We start from the raw sequence: 22,255 nt of genomic DNA, 5'->3' as shown, positions 1-22,255 counted from the left end.
GTGCTTGAGACCTTTTTTTTTGTAGTGTTTCAACTTTTGTACACTTTTCTAGTAGGAGTGCTTTGTTCACAGGTATGATGATGAGCATTTGAGGGGCCATGTAGAAAAACAAAGGCAATGGGATTGAGGTTTCAGTTGCCAGGCCTTCTAGACCTCTATCAAATTGAAAACACTAGATAAGAAGCTGCTGTGGAGGTTGGTGTAGCAATGTTGCTAAAAGGTGATAAGCTGATAATATCACACAATGATGCATGGATAGGAAGCATGACACAGTCTTATTCCCTTACACACGTCTGTTGAACAATGAATGTTTCAAACATATGAGTGAGAAGTTTGAACAGCATTAATTATGGAAGCTGCATGCAATATTGATGATATGGACAAGATCCTAGGAAACCTCTCTACATCCACGATTGGGTACCAGATAGAGGAGGGCGGGGTTCTGCACGATATTGCAACAACCTCTCCCACAGCCTGTTTGGCTGCTGTGGTAGCGCGGAGAAGGAAGGGACGCGTGCGTTTACCGAGCAGTCTGTCGGTTCTCAAGCGACACCGAGGGGAGGAGAGTGGCGAAAATGACGACCAACATCCGATACAAGAGCCGTATCCCGATCAAATCGGGTAAGCATAAGGATAATAATGACGATTATGCATAAAGGCAATTATAACGCGGTCCATTTCAATGACTGTCTTTCTCTGTCGGTATCTCTCGCCTTCTAATTCTCTATGGGCGTCGTTCTGCATCCCTCCACCTGTGTTTCATCCCCCCATCCGCCACAATGACCAACAGACGAGACCATTGAGGTAAGGAACCCGTTAATTCCTATTTCTATAAGTATTTTTTTAAATACAAAATTATCTGCTCAACGCTTTTGATGTAGGTCTAGGCTATGTTAGGCGATACATATAATCATATTTCATATCAAGCATGGTAGCTTAGAGACACAGTTTTTTCCCCAATTCGCTTAATATGGCCGCATATAGCCTAGATATATTTAGCCTAGATAGCCTATGTAGTAGGCCTTGGCCTAGTAAACGTGAGTGGCATCATCATTCCGATGCCCTAAAGATTACTGTTGTTGTTAGACCACCGCATTACAGGGTACAGTGAGCATCACACAGCCAGAAGGATTCGATGTCATTTATGTATACAGACAGACACAGGATGCACACGCAGCAAGTGGTACCCGAGGGCTCGCCTGTCATCCTCGGGCTTCCATCCATCCTTCCAGGCAAGCGCACTTGGCTGTGTGTGTGTGACAGTGAACTGCTCCTATAGTTATTGGAAAGCCTATTGGTATCAGCGAAATAACCCAGCTGTTAATTATCACAGACTTTAGATCAGTCTCTGTCTGCATCCTCAGTACATCACAACTATATCCCCTCATTGGTTTCCCTCTGTAATCCCGGGGTTGCTTGCAACGCCAGGGTTGTGGGTTCGATTGTCACGGGGGACCAGCATTGGGGGAAAAAGTATGGAAATGTATGCACTCACTACTGTAGGTCTCTCTGGATAAGAGCGTCAGCTAATTGACTAAAATGTAAATCTATTGGTCAGATGAGCTCGATTTTATTGATTCCCTTGAGTGAACCCTGTGTGTGTCCATATGTAGCTCAGGTGGAGCTTGGTGGGGGACCAGCAGCAGACTGTGTCTCAGGTGTACCGATCTCCTCTCTCTCTTTGCTCTGGGGGTGATCACATGATGACAGAAGCTTTAGATGCTGTTCTGTTTGTAGGTTATTACTGGAACCTTGTGTAGCTACATTGTGAGTAAGCAGCATGCAGCAATGGTAACTAAAGGCATGATTTTAGCCGAAGCCTATCTCAGTCAAAGCTAATTGCAGAACATATTGTAAGGCTTCTATATCCAGGCCTTTTTGACAGTATAGTGTTACGGTCTTTCAGAGGCTATGGCTCACATAGGTCCACTGTTCCTTGCTAATTTGTGGTGTTCACACATCCTGCAAGCAAACTAGGCGCAATAATTATTATTGTTTGAGCTGTATGCTGGGTTTGCTGCAGATAGATTTTCAGTAAGCCTGTGAAATCACATGGGCAGCATTGCGGAATGAACCTTGCTTGAAGACCTTGACCTTGATTACTACAGTACAGTTAATACAGTAGCAATGTGTGTGGATTTGGAAATGTTCAGCGTGTGTGCATGTCCCCCAAGGAATTTCTTTGATTGTTTTTCCCTGTAAGGACTTTTCTATTTTTTTTATATTGCTGAGATTCTATCATACTGTTTGTACTATGCAAAACTGAGTTGGAGATATTCAAGTAGCATGTCTGTTGCCACAGCACACCCACACACTCTGCCTGACCTGGTTGGGTGCTTAGCGGGAGTGGTTTCATGGATAGTGAGTGGGACTAACCAGTAGTAAGTAAAGTGTGTGTGTGTGTGTCAAAAGGTCTAATAGGGGGTGCTTATATTTGTCCTGTTTCACACATGTACAAGTGTGTGTGGTGTGAAATGGAAATGTGTTTTTTGCATATCCCACTCCCCCTGAGACCCTCGTAGAGTGGGGTCACGGCCAGGGTGTGTGTGAGAGACAGAGATGCAGAGGATAGTCTGGGTAAATCACATTCAAATCAAGCCCTTCATCCTCCTTTGCCCTCCTCTTTCTTCTCTCCTCCCGCTATGATAATTATTGTGGGTTGGGAGCATCTTTCTCTTATGCATCACCAAACTGGGCCTGCCAATCACAGTCTGGTGTGCTGGTATGTTGCCAGGCAACAGAGTTTTATCAATTTTCATCACTCTCAGATGCTGAGAGAGGAACCTATCCACAGTCCCTCATGGTGATTGATGTGTGTAGGCTTAGGTTTAACGACACCCAGTTATCACAGATCTACTATGCTGTGGAATCTATAGTTCTCCTTGGCACCCGTATACTCACATGGCATGATTTCCCAGGTCTAAATCAGGTGTGAGGAAATATGTACTCATTAAATTAGCTACCTATGAACACACACACATCAGAGGTTCTGATCGAAAAGAGAGTAGGAAAAATACATTGTGTGAATACTACCAGCCCAGGCCATCCATCTCCCATTCATGGTTGTCATGGGATTTCCTATTCCAAGCCTATTTTGATTCATTACCATGTTCCTACCAGCACTCTGTACAGCACTCCAAATGTATTTTCCTACCACACCCTCGACTAGATTCACATTTACTTGCTTATAGCTTTTAATAGAAATAGATCTGTTTATGGTTGTTTACAGTAAATTGCCTGACCAGGTAGCTCAACTTTCAACACTCACCTGCGTGTGCTCTGTGTGTTTTTTGTTCTTTATCTGAACTGAAATGTTTCGGTTCTCTGGCACCTGATGTCATTGTCATGCTGAAAATATGTATGCAATGCCAATGATCCAGTAGAGTGTGTGTGAGAGAGAGTGTGAGTAAGAGGGAGAGAGAGTTCACGACCACACACGTGAATAACAAGTTTATCTTTGATCTCTAACCACAGGTTTCCCTCTCTCCCTGTACAGCTTGCCATGTCTCAGCATTTGGGTAGGCATTTAAAAAGCTGTTGAAAATAACCCATGCCTGACCCAGATAGAAGGATTCCAAACCCATTTTCAAGAAGGAAGAGTTTGGGTGACCTCGATAACTTGGAGATTAGATTATGTTTGGGGGGGAGGAATCAGAGATTTGGGAGCTAAAATGAAAATGATAAGGAGAATTAGAGGACTACTTTACCTCCTCCTGTGGGAAGAAAAGCTCCCTTGGGGATTTTTAAAAGATGCTTAACTGAGAACTGTAAGATGAATGAAAGCCAAATAATGGACCATTAGAAAGTGGAACCTTCTTAGTATGGTGTTGCAAATTGAGCTGATAAACGCTAAACACAGATTCGACATTACCAAACATGATCTGATAATGAAATAATAAAACATGTTTTGTCATTATGGCACACCCAGTTAAACCTGCCCTTGGCAACCACAATAAACAGCATCAGTGTGTGAACACTTGTTTTCTTCCACTTGTCTGCAGGAATGTATTGTTCCCAGCACCTGTGATGCAATAGGACTTTACTTTCCACTGTATTGTACCCTAGGGGACTCCCTGGTGACCAGCCCCTTGCTGCTGAATGGGCAGATGCTAAATGCTAATGCTAGGATACGCTGGTCAAGTGTCCCTCTATTCCCCCAGTTTTAAACCCCAGTCCCATTCCCGCCTAGGCAATTCATGTAGATCTGAAAGGATCATACAGTGCATTCGGAAAGTATTCAGACCCCTTGACTTTATCCACATTTTGTTACGCTACAGCCTTATTCTAAAATTGATTAAATTATAAAAATGTTCCTCATCAATCTACACACAATACCCCATAATGACAAAGCGAAAACAGATTTTTAGATTTTTTTGCTAATTTATTACAAATAAAAAAACATAAATACCTTATTTACATAAGTATTACGACCCTTTGCTATGAGACTCAAAATTGAGCTCAGGTGCATCCTATTTCCATTGATCATCCTGGAGATGTTTCTACAACTTGATTGGAGTACAGCTATGGTCAATTCAATTGATTGGACTTAAGTTCCCACGGTTGACAGTACATATCAGAGCAAAAACCAAGCCATGAGGTCGAAGGAATTGTCCGTAGAGCTCCGAGACAGGATTGTGTCGAGGCACAGTTCTGGGGAAGTGTACCAAAAAAATGTCTGCAGCAGTGAAAATCCCCAAGAACACAGTGTCCTCCGTTATTCTTAAATGGAAGAAGTTTGGAACCACCAAGACTCTTCCTAGAGCTGGCCACCCGTCCAAACTGAGCAATCAGGAGAGAAGGGCCTTGGTCAGGGAGTTGACCAAGAACCTGATGGTCACTCTGACAGAGCTCCAGAGTTCCTCTGTGGAGATGGGAGAACCTTCCAGAAGGACAACCATCTCTGCAGCACTCCACCAATCAGGCCTGTATGGTAGAGTGGCCAGACGGAAGCCACTCTTCAGTAAAAGGCAAATGACAGCCCGCTTGGAGTTTGCCAAAATGCACCTAATGGACTCTTAGACCATGAGAAACAAGATTCTCTGGTCTGATGAAACCAAGATTGAACTCTTTAGCCTGAATGCCAAGCGTCATGTCTGGAGGAAACCTGGCACCACCCCTACGGTGAAGCATGGTGGCGGCAGGGACTGGGAGACTAGTCGGTATCGAGGGAAAGATGAACGGAGCAAAGTACAGAGAGATCCTTGATGAAAACCTGCTCAGGACCTCAGACTGGGGGCGAAGGTTCACCTTCCAACAGGACAACGACCCTAAGCACACAGCCAAGACAACGCAAGAGTGGCTTCGGGACAAATCTCTTGTGTGGCCCAGCCAGAGCCCGGACTTGAACCCGATCTAACATCTCTGGAGAGACCTGAAAATAGCTGTGCAGAGACACTCCCCATCCAACCTGACAAGAGCTTGAGATCTGCAGAGAAGAATGGGAGAGACTCAGCAAATACATGTGTGCCAAGCTTGTAGCGTCATACCCAAGAAGACTCGAGGCTGTAATCGCTGCCAAAGGTTCTTCAACAAAGTACTGCGTAAAGGATCTGAATACTTATGTAAATGTGATATTTCAGTTTTTTATTTTTAATACATTTGCAAAACTTTCTAAAAACCTGTTTTTGCTTTGTCATTATGGGGTATTGTGTGTAGATTGAGGGGGAATAAAAACAATTTAGTCCATTTTAGAATAAGACTAACGTAACAATGTGGAAAAAGTAAAGGGGTCTGAATACATTCCGAATGCACTGTATATTGGTATATGGTGGCTAACAGTTCCACCTTGTGCTCTGATAGGTTAGGAACTATTTATACGATACATAAATTACACCTATCTAATCTTTACAGATCTACTCAAGTGCTTACAAGGATGGGCTATGGGCCAATTTGGAGCTTGGCTGTGGAAGAGCCTATTGTTTTGCGGAATGGGCAGACGCTAACGCTAGGCTACGCTATGCTAGCCAAGTGTCCTTTAGAAGGCCTATTGTTGCCAGGCCAATTACACGCTGTTAGATTAGCATGCTGAAGAGCCTAGCACCCAGAGACTCACGTCTCCAAGGAGAACAAACACTACAGATGGGGGGGATGGGGCTCCAAAGAGCTTCTCTTTCTCATCTTCATTCTCTCCATCTTTCAAATTCCACCATCGTTCCCCCTCTTTTCCCACTTCACCCTCTCTTTCTCTTCCTCCTCTTTTTCTCTATCTCTCCATGTTTCCCGTCTACCTCCCTCCATTCCTCTATCTTTCCCCCTTTCTCTTTATCTCCTTCTCTTTCTCTGTACTCATATTTGGTCTAACACCCTGCCACCATTTGTTGCTGCATTCAGACTTTAATTGTGTATAAAAGCATGGTTGGACAGGACTGTGATGTCATCAGGAAAGATCACCTCTCTTTATATCTACATCACAGAATGTATCCTCTCCACATCTCCTGTCCCTGGAGCTGTGTGTGTGTGTGTACACTTGTCCACTGTAATAGGTGTGTAGTTTACTGCTGTGGCCTTTTCAGAAGAGCTTCCTGAAAGACCACAACAGTCAACAAGAAGACCAGTGCATCTAACTGTGTGACTGACTGATCTCTGGCTCAATGTCTCTGGATCCAGCAGGAAGGCTGTGTGTGTGTATTTCTAAAGGGAAGGAAGTCACTGAGCATTCAGACAGTGTATATTTGACCTCTAGTTGTGGTCAGCTGGAGGGGAAAGTGTGTGTGTGTCTGTCATCAGTAGGACTGGGCTTGGCCTCGGATGACTCTCAACGTTTAATCCCCTGCACCTCACATTATGGAGCGTTTTGACTGGTTAGCAGCTAATAACCACACAGGCAGAGCCCAAGGTATCAGTAGTTGTGTCCCAATGGGCCATGGTCAAAAGTAGTGCTCTATAAATGAATAGGGTGCCATTTGGGAAGCATATAGTGTGATAGGTGCAGCAGACAGACAGCTTACTGGTCTCTCCTATCATGTTTCAGCCCCAGAGGTCAGACAGACAGACACACAGGAAGTAATGGATGAGATGGAGATGGTTATCACTGTCTTACTGTGTCCCTGAAAAGTGGCTTCCACATGGGCTCCCTTAAACACTGTCCATAGGATGTGCTTAATCAAACTGATGTCAGCTGTATCCATGTGTGTATGTTTACATGTGTGCACGTGTGTGTGTGTCTGTGTGTGTGTGTGTGTGTGAAGGCGAGTGAGAGAGAGCTCAAGGTGCAGTGACCTACTAGAGGCCAGAGGGACAGCTGGCCAGTGAGAGGGAGGGGCCTGAAGAGGGCTATTGTGATGTCACTCTAGGACATCTGTTCCATTCAGACAGCCCCCCCCCCTCACCTAAACACACACACAGCGCTCACCACTCTCTGGCCCTGTCCCTGCTATCTGGATCCTCCATCCCCTACCCCACTACGCCAGCCCCCTTCCACTCTTCCTCATTTTCACCATTCACTGGCCTTGATTACTAGGTTTGAGAGAGAATTGGTTCACCTCAAGCACCACCATTAACCTCTGTACCCCAACTCCTCCTCAGCACCGTACTCTAACCCCTGTCCTTCGTACCCTCCCCTCTACTGCCTCCTTTACAGCGTCTGTACTCCCCCACCCCTCCCTCACTCCTACCACTCTACTGGCTCACCACTTGAGACAGAATGGATGGATACTCTCCTATTTCTGCCCCCTCTTACCCGTGTCAACCTGTATTGGCAGCAGTTGGATCCCAACCCAGCACAAGCCTCCGCCCTCGTCCCCCTGCACTCCTCCGTTCATTTTCTCATCACCCCCCACCACACAAACACACACACACACACACACACCAGAGCAGCAGCTTCCATTAAGTCACACAAATCTGCTGCTCATTTTGTCACTTTATTTGATTCACTCTTGAGTGAGTCAAGTTTTCCTTCAATTGCTGGTATCTGAGGTGTGTTCCTATCTCTTCCTAAAAACATTAGCCTGGCTACATAGCATAGAACATTTCTGCTGCTAATGCCTTCAATGCCTTCACTGATCCAAGATGGCGTAGTAGTGCAGTTCTGTTTTTGTCGTGTGTCTGTAAATAGCCTGTAAATACCCTGTTTTTTTGTATTTTTCGTACATATTTCCCTATCAGACTTTTCATCCTTCTACAAAATATACTTTCCTGCAACCCGCCTCACTCAATGTGGAACGGATTCTATTATTGACTTACCTTTATCTGGAGTCTCCAGTTGAAACTAGCCAGCCAGCTGACTGGCTACTTGCTATTAGCCACAGCTGGCGGTATTTCACCCAGAGCATTGGATTTTTTTTCTGCGGGATTGATTTGGTCACTGGACATTAATCACCGGATATTCGGCCAGTCTGCACAGCGCGTTGTCGACCCAGAACATATCGTTTTTTCCGCCGGAATCACTGAATCACTGGACCTTTAACTCCGGATTCATCGCTACCAGCTAGCTGCAACGGAATGGACGCTGTGGTCTGGCTAATCATCCTGAGCTAGGCCCATCTCCCGGCTATCTACCTCTCTGTCAACCGGACGGGACCACCTAGTGTTGACACGGAGCCCCGCCGATCCTACACGACTGGTCTGCCGACGAAATCGTCTGATGTGGTTACGACGTTAACCACGAAGATTCCATCTGCTAGCCCCGGCCCGCTAGCACACGCTAGCCATGGCCTCTTACTCGCTAGTGCTTTAGCAGCCTCCGAACTATCCTATTGCTGTTCACCGGACCTTATGATAACTCAGCTATACAGCTGATGTCTGCTGGACTGTTCCTTTTTACGGTACTACATCCTGTTTATGTTTAGCCTCAGCCCAAACATGGTTAGCTTATTGTTGTTTCGGTTATTTCTAATTGTACTATTTCACTGTAGACCCCCCAGCCCAGCTAAACCTGCCTTAGATAGCTCCTTTGTCCCACCCCCTATACACGCGGAGACCGACTCAATTGATGCCTCCAGCGATGCTATCTCTTTCATTGTTACCCAACGCTTAGGTTTACCTCCACTTTACTCATATCCTTCCATATCCTTGTCTGTACATAATGCCCTGAATCTTTTCTATAACACCCGGAAATCTGCCCCCTTTATTCTATGTACCCAACGCACTAGAAGACCAGTTCTTAAAGCCTTTAGCCGTATCCTTATTCTAGTCCTCCTCTGTTCCTCTGGTGATGTAGAGGCTAACCCAGGCCCTGCAGCCCTCAGTATCACTCCTACTCCCCAGGCGCTATCATTTGCTGACTTCTGTAATCGCAAAAGTCTTGGTTTCTTGCACATAAATATCAGAAGTCTACTTCCTAAGTTTGAGTTATTCACTGCGTTAGCACACTCCGCCAACCCTGATGTTCTAGCAGTGTCTGAATCCTGGCTCAGGAAGGCCACCAAAAATTCTGAAATTTCCATCCCCAACTATAACATTTTCCGTCTAGATAGAACTGCCAAAGGGGGTGGAGTTGCAATCTACTGTAGAGATAGCCTGCAGAGCTCTATCATACTATCCAGGTCTGTGCCCAAACAGTTTGAGCTTCTACTTCTAAAAATCCACCTTTCCAGAAATAAGTCTCTCACTGTTGCCGCTTGCTACAGACCCCCCTCAGCCCCCAGCTGTGCCCTGGACACCATATGTGAATTGATTGCCCCCCATTTATCCTCAGAGTTCGTACTGCTTGGTGACCTAAATTGGGATATGCTTAATCCCCCAGCCATCCTACAATCCAAACTAGATGCCCTCAACCTCACGCAAATTATCAACGAACCTACCAGGTACAACCCTAAATCCGTAAACATGGGTACCCTCATAGATATCATCCTGACTAACATACCCTCTAAATACACCTCAGCTGTCTTCAACCAGGATCTCAGCGATCACTGCCTTATTGCCTGCGTCCGTAACGGGTCCGCGGTCAAACGACCACCCCTCATCACTGTCAAACGCTCCCTAAAACACTTTAGCGAGCAGGCCTTCCTAATTGACCTGGCCCAGGTATCCTGGATGGATATAGATCTCATTCCGTCAGTAGAGGATGCCTGGTTGTTCCTTAAAAGTAATTTCCTCTCAATCTTAAATAAACATGCCCCATTCAAAAAATACAGAACTAAGAACCGATATAGCCCCTGGTTCTCCTCAGACTTGACTGCCCTTGACCAGCACAAAAACATCCTGTGGCGTACAGCATTAGCATCAAATAGCCCCCGCGATATGCAACTTTTCAGGGAAGTTAGGAACCAATATACACAAGCAGTCAGGAAAGCAAAGGCTAACTTTTTCAAACAGAAATTTGCATCCTGTAGCACTAACTCCAAAAAGTTTTGGGACACTGTAAAGTCCATGGAGAATAAGAGCACTTCCTCCCAGCTGCCCACTGCACTGAGGCTAGGAAACACTATCACCACCGATAAATCTACAATAATCGAGAATTTCAACAAGCATTTTGCTACAGCTGGCCATGCTTTCCATCTGGCTACCACTACCCCGGCCACCAATTCTGCACCCTCTGCTGCAACTTGCCCATGCCCCCCCCCGCTTCTCCTTCACACAAATTCAGACAGCTGATGTTTTGAAAGCGCTGCAAAATCTGGACCCCTACAAATCAGCTGGGCTAGACAATCTGGACCCTTTCTTTCTAAAACTAGCCGCCGAAATTGTCGCAACCCCTATTACTAGTCTGTTCAACCTCTCTTTCATAACGTCTGAGATCCCCAGAGATTGGAAAGCTGCCGCGGTCATCCCCCTCTTCAAAGGGGGTGACACTCTAGATCCAAACTGCTACAGACCTATATCCATCCTGCCCTGCCTTTCGAAAGTATTTGAAAGCCAAGTTAACAAACAGATCACCGACCATTTCGAATACCACCGTACCTTCTCCGCTATGCAATCCGGTTTCCGAGCTGGTCATGGGTGCACTTCAGCCACGCTCAAGGTCCTAAACGATATTATAACCGCGATTGATAATAGACAGTACTGTGCAGCCGTCTTCATCGACCTGGCCAAGGCTTTCGACTCTGTCAACCACCGCATTCTTATTGGCAGACTAAATAGCCTTGGTTTCTCAAATGACTGCCTCGCCTGGTTCACCAACTACTTCTCAGATAGAGTTCAGTGTGTCAAATCGGAGGGCCTGTTGTCTGGACCTATGGCAGTCTCTATGGGGGTGCCACAGGGTTCAATTCTTGGGCCGACACTTTTCTCTGTGTATATCAATGATGTCACTCTTGCTGCTGGTGACTCTCAGATCCACCTCTACGCAGACGACACCATTCTGTATACATCTGGCCCTTCATTGGACACTGTGTTAACAAACCTCCAAACGAGCTTCAATGCCATACAACACTCCTTCAGTAGCCTCCAACTGCTCTTAAACACTAGTAAAACTAAATGCATGCTTTTCAATCGAACGCTGCTGGCACCCGCCCACCCGACTAGAATCACCACTCTCGACGGGTCTGACCTAGAGTATGTGGACAACTACAAATACCTAGGTGTCTGGTTAGACTGTAAACTCAACTTCCAGACTCACATAAAGAATCTCCAATCCAAAGTTAAATCTAGAATCGGCTTCCTATTTCGCAACAAAGCCTCCTTCACTCATGCTGCCAAACATGCCCTCGTAAAACTGACTATCCTACCGATCCTTGACTTCGGCGATGTCATTTACAAAATAGCCTCCAACACTCTACTCAGCAAATTGGATGTAGTCTATCACAGTGCCATCCGTTTTGTCTCCAAAGCCCCATACACTACCCACCACTGTGACCTGTACGCTCTTGTTGGCTGGTCCTCACTACATGTTCGTCGTCAAACCCACTGGCTCCAGGCCATCTATAAATCACTGCTAGGCAAATCCCCGCCTTATCTTAGCTCATTGGTCACCATAGCAGCACCCACCCGTAGTCTGCGCTCCAGCAGGTATATCTCACTGGTCATTCCCAAAGCCAACACCTCCTTTGGCCGCCATTCCTTCCAGTTCTCTGCTGCCAATGACTGGAACGAATTGCAAAAATCTCTGAAGCTGGAGACTCTTATCTCCCTCAATAACTTTAAGCATCAGTTGTCAGAGCACCTTACCGATCACTGCACCTGTACACAGCCCATCTGAAATTAGCCCACTCAACTACCTCATCCCTATATTGTTATTTATTTTGCTCTTTTGCACCCCAGTATCTCTATTTGCACATAATCTCTTGCACATCTAGCATTCCAGTGTTAATACTATTGTAATTATTTTGCACTATAGCCTATTTATTGCCTTACCTCCATAACTTGCTACATTTGCACACACTGTACATATATTTTCTGTTGTATTTTTGACTTTATGTTTTTTACCCCATATGTAACTCTGTGTTGTTTTTATTGCACTGCTTTGCTTTATCTTGGCCAGGTCGCAGTTGTAAATGAGAACCTGTTCTCAACTGGCTTACCTGGTTAAATAAAGGTGAAATAAAATAAAATAAAAATAATGTACTGTACCTTTGTTCTGTTTAGCTCTGTCTCCCTCATGTGAAGGAGCTTGGTATTACAGCTTCTGGAGATATCCCATTAAGAAAGGTCCTTGGGATCCACAGTGTGTTAAGGCTTTTGGTCCAACCCAGCACTAATACATCTGATACAGCTATTCAAGGGCTTGATTAGTAGTTACACAAACATACCATAGATAGAATGTCCTCTGTAGATGCTGCCCATTCTGCCTGGGGTGTCATAGCTTTCTGAGCTCCAGTTGTCCTGAAACCTGTGTCCTGTCCTGAACCCACCACTGAACCCCCCCCCCCCCCCCCCCACACACACACCATAGGCCAACATCTGGCAACAATTGTCCACCACGCCCTGTCTTGTTTCACAGTGTGTGGAGAAGTGGGGCCTCTGGTACCACCTACATACATTTCTAATGAGAGAACGGCTCCTTTGATTCTTTTAGTGTCATTTCCACAGCCATGACTTGTTTTTGTATGGCTAATGTGCAGTCTAGACGTAGGCTCTTCATTTGACCACATCTCTGGCTATTGTCATCCCAGGGGTGGGTTGAGAGTCCCTACTAGCTTCACTAAGCTCTGTGTGACAGGTTACTGACTTGTACAAGTCCACACTTGAACCACACAGAGGGTTTGTGTCTCTGTTATAGGACACTGTTGTTCTTTGACAAATGATCACTATTATGGTCAGATATGGGCTAGATTGTTTAGCCCTCTCCTGTCTGTCTTTCTGTCTCTCTCTCTCTCTTGCTCTGGGCTGCTATAGGTCGTAACTGTAGCAGTCAGTGCTTTATTTTTCTAAAGGTCGAAAAGGGGGAGGGACTACAGGGTGAATGAGTGTCTTTTATTCCTTCACTTTCCTCCCCCGTCCCTCGCTTCCTCCCCCATCCCTCGCTTCCTCCCCTAAATTGCTACCTCTTACTACCTCTTTCTCTCCTCCCATTTTATTCCCCCCCCCACCTTATTAGCTCTCTCCTCTCTCTGTCAGTATTCCTCCCTACCTGTCTGAACAGGGAGCAGTGGAGCGCTGTGGGGCAGAGGAGAAAGAGAAAGAGTGGAAATAAAGGGAGATGAGGCGAGAAGGAGTAGGAACAAAGACAAATTGAAGGACAAAACAGGAAAGACGTGTATTGAGATGAGTGTGGACGAACGGAGGGTTAGAGAGGTGTAGAGAGAAGAGAAGCGTTGGCGTGTGAAGAGGTTGCTCTGTTTTTGTCCTCCGTTGGAAAACATTTCCCCTGTTGGTGTGGTGTTGGTGTGGTGTTGGCTTGGTATGGATGCTATCATGCTGCAGGAGAAACTGGTGGAACGCTTGCTTTGCCATCGAGTCAAAACCTCCAGACAGAAGGTAAAAAAACTGGAACATGACAGTCGAGAGAGGGAGAGAGAGGATAGAGGGAGACCTGGGAGAGAGAAAGAGAAGGGAGAGGGGTCAATGTCACACACACACTCGGAAATTTCTCATAAACACACCTTTCTCTCTCTAACATGTCATGTTAGTATGAAGGTGGATAGAACATACTATTGTCTTAAGTCATGTCCTGATGGGTTCATGACAGATTTATGGATAGTTTGATTGTTCTGTCTGTGGGATTTGTGTTCCCAAACACACCCTAGAAGTAAATCAGACGTTTGTATGATTACTCATTGATTATGAAACCAGCGCTGTAGATTTCCGTATTATGGGTGTGTGACTTCAGCCCTGGCTCTATTCCATGTCATGTGACTGTGTTTGTTTGTGTGTGTGCATGTGTTGGAAGTTAAGCCGTGCCCCAGGGGCTGTCGGAAATGCATATGACAGGTTATGACAACTTATAATAGACCCTGACTGAGTATTTCTTTGGCATGTGTGTTTGTTTGTTTTAGGTTTAAAAAGGGCCATTCAGGCCTGGTCAATACAGCCTCTGTCAGCCTCTGTTGGCTGCCAGACTCTGCGTTGGTAGACTGGCAAGGCTGTGTGTGTGTGTGTGGTGGGGGGGGGGGGGGTGGGTGTATGGAGTCTTCAGTTCTGTAGGGTCTGTGTAAGGAGCAGCTTTGGATTTTACATTTACATTTTAGTCATTTAGCAGACGCTCTTATCCAGAGCGACTTACAGTTAGTGAGTGCATACATTTTCATACTGGCCCCCCGTGGGAAACGAACCCACAACCCTGGCGTTGCAAGCGCCATGCTCTACCAACTGAGCTACAGGGGACCTGGATGATGTGTGAATGGTGTCAGAAGGGGAGGGGATGGGGTGGTGGTGTGTATGGAGTCTTCAGTTCTGTAGGGTCTGTGTAAGGAGCAGCTTTGGATGATATGTGAATGGTGTCAGAAGGGGATGGGGAGAGCTGCCAGTAAGACAGCTGTGCGCGCCATTGTGTAGTGGAAAAGTCATAGATCGGTCATACTTTTCTCTGTCTGTCTGTGTGTGTGGAAAAAGCGCAGCGCCAGGTCTTAGAGATTCTAAATGGAATGTCATGAATGCATTTTCCCCCTTTCCTCCCTCCTATTGTCAACGTATTTGTCCATACTGTAATTGTAGCATGGTGGGTTGAGTTGAGTTTGAATTTCAGCTGTAGTCCCCTGTAGCTCAGTTGGTAGAGCATGGCGCTTGGCGCTTGCAATGCCAGGGTTGTGGGTTCGTTTCCACGGGGGGCCAGTATGAAAATGTATGCACTCACTAACTAAGTTACTAAGTCTAAGAACTAAGTCGCTCTGGATAAGAGCCTCTGCTAAATTACTAAAATGTAAATGTATTTTAATTTCAATGGTAGTTTTGCGCACATTCATTCAGCTCTTGGGAATGTTGCTTTGACTTGATCTCTGACTGTCTCTCTCTCTCTCTCTCTCTCTCTCTCTCTCTCTCTCTCTCTCAGGAGAAGCAGTATGTGGGTTTTGCCACCCTCCCTAACCAGGTGCACAGGAAGTCAGTGAAAAAGGGATTTGACTTCACCCTCATGGTCGCCGGTCAGTGAAAGTATTTATTGTAGCCTTCTTAAAGAAGTAAAACGACACAGTGCTATTAAGTACTTAATGTGTGTTCATGAATGTTCACTCTGTGTTAGTGTTGATGGCCATGTGTGTCTGTGTGTGTATGTATGTACACTACCATTCAAAAGTTTGGGGTCACTTAGAAATGTCCTTGTTTTCGAAAGAAAAGCAACTTTTTTTCCATTAAAATAACATCAAATTGATCAGAAATACAGCGTAGACATTGTTAATGTTGTAAATGGCTATTGCGTCTCACAGGTCCTCAACTGGTAGCTTCATTAAATAGTACCCGCAAAACACCAGTCTCAACGTGAGGACCTGTGAGACGCAATAGCCATTTACAACATTAACAATGTCTACACTGTATTTCTGATCAATTTGATGTTATTTTAATGGACAAAAAAAATGCTTTTCTTTCGAAAACAAGGAATTTCTAAGTGACCCCAAACTTTTGAACGGCAGTGTATGTATGTACAGTTGAAGTTGGAAATGTACATACACCTTAGCCAAATACATTTAAACTCAGTTTTTCACAATTCCTGACATTTAATCCTAGTAAAAAAATCCCTGTCTTAGGTCAGTTAGGATCACCACTTTATTTTAAGAATGTGAAATGTCAGAATAATAGTAGAGAGAATGATTTATTTCAGCTTTTATTTCTTTCATCACATTCCCAGTGGGTCAGAAGTTTACATGCACTCCATTAGTATTTGGTAGCATTGCCTTTAAATTGTTTAACTTGGGTCAAACATTTCGGGTAGCCTTCCACAAGCTTCCCACAATAAGTTGGGTGAATTTTGGCCCATTCCTCCTGACAGAGCTGGTGTAACTGAGTCAGGTTTGTAGGCCCCCTTGCTCACACACACTTTTTCAGTTCTGCCCACACATTTTCTATAGGATTGAGGTCAGGGCTTTGTGATGGCCACTCCAATACCTTGACTTTGTTGTCCTTAAGCCATTTTGCCACAGCTTTGGAAGTATGCTTGGGGTCATTGTCCATTTGGAAGACCCATTTGCGACCAAGTTTTAACTTCCTGACTGATGTCTTGAGATGTTGCTTCAATATATCCACATAATTTTCCTTCCTCATGATGCCATCTATTTTGTGAAGTGCACCAGTCCCTCCTGCAGCAAAGCAGCCCCACAGCATGATGCTGCCACCCCTGTGCTTCACGGTTGGGATGGTGTTCTTCGGCTTGCAAGCAACCCCCTTTTCCTCTAAATGTAACAATGGTCATTATGGCCAAACAGTTCTATTTTTGTTTCATCAGACCAGAGGACATTTCTCCAAAAAGTTTTGGAGCAGTGGCTTCTTCCTTGCTGAGCGGCCTTTCAGGTTATGTCGATATAGGACTTGTTTTACTGTGGATATAGATACTTTTGTACCTGTTTCCTCCAGCATCTTCACAAGGTCCTTTGCTGTTGTTCTGAGATTGATTTACACTTTTCACCACGTTCATCTCTAGGAGACCGAACGCGTCTCCTTCCTGAGCGGTATGACGGCTGCGTGGTCCCATGGTGTTTATACTTGCGAACTATTGTTTGTACAGCTGAACGTGGTACCTTCAGGCGTTTGGAAATTGCTCCCAAGGATGAACCAGACTTGTGGAGGTCTACAAATTTTTTTCTGAGGTCTTGGCTGATTTTCTTTTGATTTTCCCATGATGTCAAGTAAAGAGGCACTGAGTTTGAAGGTAGGCCTTGAAATGCATCCACAGGTACACCTCCAATTGACTCAAATGATGTCAATTAGCCTATCAGAAGCTTCTAAAGCCATGACATCCTTTTCTGGAATTTTCCAAGCTGTTTAAAGGCACAGTCAACTTAGTGTATGTAAACTTCAGACCCACTGGAATTGTGATACAGTGAATGATAAGTGAAATAATTTGTCTGTAAACAATTGTTGGAAAAATTACTTGTGTCATGCACAAAGTAGATGTCCTAACCAACTTGCCAAAACTATAGTTTGTTAACAAAAAATGTGTGGAGTGGTTGAAAAACGTGTTTTAATGACTCCAACCTATGTGTATGTAAACTTCCGACTTCAACTGTATATCATGTTACAGGGGAGTCTGGTATGGGTAAATCTACTCTGGTCAACAGCCTGTTCCTCACAGACCTGTACAAGGACAGGAAACTACTCAATGCTGAGGGTGAGTAACACACACGCATTCGTGCGCACACACACACACCTCCAAATGTCAACAACAGCAAAAAAAAATGCCATCTCATCAGAGGTTCTCTTCCCTCCATCCCTACCTCTCGCCTTCCCTTTCTCAGAGCGTATCAACCAGACAGTTGAGATCATTAAGCACACGGTGGACATTGAGGAGAAAGGAGTGAAGCTGAAGCTGACCATTGTAGACACACCAGGCTTTGGAGACGCTGTCAACAACAATGAATGGTGAGATAACTCTAGTCCTCAACTAATCCTGTCCTAGCCCTGCCATGATCCTACAAACTCTTTAACATTTTACTGCAGTGGGCTAAATCAGGGTCATACAGTGATTCTTGGTAGTCTTAAACAAATCTACTTTGAAACAAAAGTATACACCTCACACACATGGTTATGGGCTTTAAAAAAAGAAGACACCTGTACCATGTCAGATATAGAGTTGAAATGTATTCAATTTTGAGTTTGCATCCCAATATTACACTTTATAAACTGGGTGGTTCGAGCCCTGAATGCTGATTGGTATACCACGGGTATGACCAAAGAAAAATGTTTTACTGTTCTAATTACGTTGGTTACCAGTTTATAAAAGCAAAAAGGCACCTCAGGGGTTTGTGGTATATGGCCAGTATACCACAGCTAGGCACTCTGCGTTGCATCGTGCATAAGAACAGCCCTTAGACGTGATATTTTAGCCATATACCACACCTCCTCTGGCCTTATTGCTTAACTATATACATTACAGAAGACTGAACTGTAACAAAACCATTTGACATAGAAACACCGGATTTTCGGCGGGTTTTTTGAAATTATGTTTGTTAATAACATTCCAGCATGAGGCCACTAGAGGGCGATTTGGTAATTTGACTGCAGGAAAGGGGTACGGCTTCTGTATGGGTTAGTAGATTGACCTAAAATAGGAATGATGGCGGCAATGATCTTGTATGTTGTTCCTGTAAGCCTTGACTGATTGTGACGTGTGTGTTTGTGTGTGAGTGTAGCTGGAAGCCCATCACAGACTACATTGACCAGCAGTTTGAGCAGTACTTCAGAGATGAGAGTGGACTGAACAGGAAGAACATCCAGGACAACAGAGTCCACTGCTGCCTCTACTTCATACCTCCTTTTGGACATGGGTAACACACACACACACACACACACACACACACACAGAGAGGAATGTGATGGGGTAGTGACAGGTATAGCTGTGATGACTAGATCGTAATAAAACGTCCTGAGTGTGATGACAGGAGGAGCAATATACCTGTAAGATACTATGTAAACAGCACCAGTACAACTCAACCAGCAAACCCTGTTATTATTCTCCACCTTACTCATAGTCAGAGTGCGCTTTCCTCCATGGAATGCACACACACTGACCAGGTCCGTCTCCTTCTATCCCTTGTAGACTGCGTCCAGTAGATGTTGAGTTTATGAAGGCTCTCCATGAGAAGGTGAATGTAGTTCCTCTCATAGCCAAGGCTGACTGTCTCACTCCCAACGAGATCAAGAAACTCAAAGACAGGGTGAGTCCATCAGAGCAGACAGACTGCAACTACTGAAGCAGGTGTCACATTATGATGGTAAGGTTGGCTGCAGGAACGTTGGGAAGTTAGTCATTTTCATTTGTTTAGGTAAGCGCAACTCCCTCAGAACCTCGGCGCTCCCCTCCAAACAATGTCTCACCCAGTGCAATGTGGCGTGTGTGTGTGTGTAGGTCCGTGAGGAGATCGAGAGGTTTGGCATTAAGGTATACCAGTTCCCAGAGTGTGACTCTGATGAGGACGAGGAGTTTAAACAACTGGACAAAGAGCTGAAGGTGAGACACACAGCTGGAGCCTGAACATCAATAAGAAATGTACAAGTGGAACGAGACCACTAAACTCAACCATCCCTTGTCAATCTATCATGCCAAATCGTGTGTGTGTGTAGGAGTGCTGTCCGTTTGCGGTGATTGGCAGTAACACTGTGGTTGAGGCCAGGGGCCAGAGAGTGAGAGGGAGACTTTACCCATGGGGCATTGTGGAAGGTGGGTGACAACAATGGAGGACGCAACAATATTACTCAGGGCTTTGACTCTTAAGTTGCGTGGTAGAACATGCTTTTCCTCACATATGACAATTTTGAACTATGAAAAACAATTTTAAAATACCCAACCAATGCATTATGATTAGGCTCAGGAGTTTTCTTGCTCAGATCACTTGGTCAAGCAGAAATCCACGTCCCTAATAGGACTCAGTGCTGGTGGATACAACAGAAGGAATGTTTTATCTCAGCAAATCATCTCATTGTAATATGATCCAGTCTGTCTGTTTGTTTGTGTTTCAGTGGAGAACCAGTCTCACTGTGACTTTGTGAAGCTGAGGAACATATTGATCCGCTCCCACATGCACGACCTCAAAGACGTGACCTGTGATGTGCACTATGAGAACTACAGAGCGCAGTGTATACAGGACATGACCAGGTGTGTGTGTGCGTGTGTGCACGGCTGTGTGTGTGTTTATACTGTAGAGGTCAGAGAGAATGCAAGAGAAAGTATGAGTTGCTTGGTTTATTGCTGATGTTGATTTTTATCTTTAGTTTTGTTTATTAATATTGCATGCCCTTGTGTATGAGTCTGTATTCATGTTACCTGTTTGTTTTCCCCTCAGTAAAATGACGCAAGACAACCGAATGGAGAGCCCGATCCCCATCTTGCCCCTGCCCACCCCTGATGTGGAGACCGATAGACTCATCAAGATGAAAGATGAAGAGGTAAACTGATATGTAATTATGGGTAACATCACCCATACAGGCTAGTCTCCAGTTTATAGAAAGATGTCATTACCACTCAATCTTTCTATCTCTATCTCTCGCTCTCTATCTCACTCTCGCTCCAGTTGGCGAGGATGCAGGAGATGCTGAATAAGATGCAGCAGCATATCCATGATGGGAAGGACTAGTGAGCCTCCTCTGCGGCAGACCCGGGCTACATCCCCATCTGCTGGCCAGCCACTGAACTACATCCACAACTTCAGACGAACAAATATAAACAATACCATACATACCAACATGTTACTTACTGATATAATCAGCATTGTGTTTGGGGGGGGAAACAGTAGCTGTATATTCATTGGTCATTTTTTTTTTTTTGTGCTTTTATTTATTTGGTCTGTCCTGCAAGGATACATGTGGTGTGGATTTAGTTTTTTACTGTACCTGGTGTCCATTTGAACCCCATTAATATAATTAACGGTCCTAATAGCATATGACATAATATAAACAAGTTATTTAAATGACCTGTTAAAATATATCTAATTTATAAATATGCTGAATACTTTGGGGATATTCTGTCAGGTTATGAGTACGCATAATAAGATGTTTTGTAAAACAGCAATATTACTGATGTTAAGGTTTGAATCTTTGTTGATGTTGAGCGTGTGTGTCTGTGTGATTCCATATGTATGACCCTCTATTACGAGAACCTTATTCTGCTTTGATACTGTGAGAATCCGTTTTCCCTTTGTGGCATTTCTTGTACTTTTGCTGTTGGTACAAACTTAATAATAGGCTACCTAAGAATCTAAACATAAATGTAACTTATTACCTTTTTACTGCTGGTCTCTACATGGTACTTGTTGGGAAGACCTTTCTTTTGTTTTCTTTTTTATAATGATGTTTTGGTGCTTGCAAGTCAGATTGAAAATGTATTCAGCGCCATTTGTTTACCTTAGTGAATTGAGATCCTTTGACATACATAGCTAATGAAAGGGTAGGTACAATAAGTGGTGCATGTGCAAGCAAGCATGCAGAAGTTACTCATAACTGCTTACAGCTGCATTTCCACTCTCCTACGATGCAATGTGTTTGTTCTTAAATGCATTTTGAACTACGCCTCAGTACCACTATGTGACGGTAAAAATAGGCCAAATATTAAGAGCAGCTACTGTATATGCTTTTGTCCAAAATGGCATATAGTGTGTGTGGTGTATGCTGCCCTCTGGCTGTGTTGTTCAGGATGGTGATTGTGGCTTTTTATAGTGCTAGTGCTCAGAAAACATGGTGGAACTAGTAACCTGGTTATGATGACGAATAAACAGTCTGGATTCATGTGTTTCTTCGTTATTTCTTTAGCTGAATTGTTTCCTAAATATACTATATGGTTTCTAGTACGATCTTACGGTCACTAATAATTATGCAAGCAAGGTCTTGCCTGCATCCCAAATGGCACCCTATATAGTGCACTCCTTTTGACCGGAGCCGTAGAGCACTATACAGGTAATTTACATTCTGTAGGCCCCATGCAGGCAGGCCTGGGTGGGGAAAGTCTGGCTACTGTAGCTGAATAAAGCCCTGAGTCACAATTTATCTCCTTGGACCTCACCACCTCTGGCCCACAGTGTCAGATCTATCACTAACTCATCTGACTGTATGGAGCTGAATGATGAGAAGGGCCTTGCTGCAGCCATAGTATAGTAACTGTGGGAGATTGTGAACTTACGAGCCATTGTAGGGACAGTTTACCCTGGATTGTACCCAGAGAGAAGGAAGTATTAACTGTATCCATAAAACCCCCTGAAACTTACATCTGGCCTCCCAGACAGGAGGCTCTATGGGCAGTGATAAGGAATCAAATGCTGCTGGCGTGAAATTAATACGTGCTTCCTGTGTCCAATCAGAAGTG

General features: G+C 44.6%; 1 protein-coding gene across 5 annotated transcripts; it reads left to right on the top strand.

Annotated features, from left to right (window-relative positions):
* The first annotated feature begins 476 nt into the window (after window positions 1-476).
* LOC311141560 (septin-5) lies at window positions 477-21,685 on the top strand. 5 transcript variants are annotated; one of them, XM_084176927.1, is made up of 12 exons: window positions 13,433-13,794; window positions 15,305-15,395; window positions 16,970-17,113; window positions 17,486-17,572; window positions 17,700-17,823; window positions 18,594-18,728; window positions 19,001-19,118; window positions 19,310-19,411; window positions 19,525-19,621; window positions 19,921-20,056; window positions 20,244-20,346; window positions 20,472-21,685. In XM_084176927.1, the coding sequence occupies exons 4-12, from the start codon at window positions 17,497-17,499 to the stop codon at window positions 20,532-20,534; spliced, it is 954 nt and encodes a 317-aa protein (XP_084033053.1). In that variant the 5' UTR covers window positions 13,433-13,794; window positions 15,305-15,395; window positions 16,970-17,113; window positions 17,486-17,496; the 3' UTR covers window positions 20,535-21,685. The 5 variants fall into 5 exon arrangements, with proteins under 5 accessions (XP_084033052.1, XP_084033051.1, XP_084033050.1 ...); XM_084176926.1 differs by lacking the exons at window positions 13,433-13,794; window positions 16,970-17,113 and adding an exon at window positions 477-621; XM_084176925.1 differs by lacking the exons at window positions 13,433-13,794; window positions 16,970-17,113 and adding an exon at window positions 488-621 and having other exon boundaries at window positions 17,655-17,823.
* The last annotated feature ends 570 nt before the right edge of the window (window positions 21,686-22,255 follow it).

Source organism: Coregonus lavaretus (genome assembly GCF_964263955.1).
Source record: "Coregonus lavaretus genome assembly, chromosome: 14".
Lineage (NCBI taxonomy): Eukaryota > Metazoa > Chordata > Actinopteri > Salmoniformes > Salmonidae > Coregonus > Coregonus lavaretus.
This window is presented reverse-complemented; position numbering and strand designations above follow the sequence as displayed.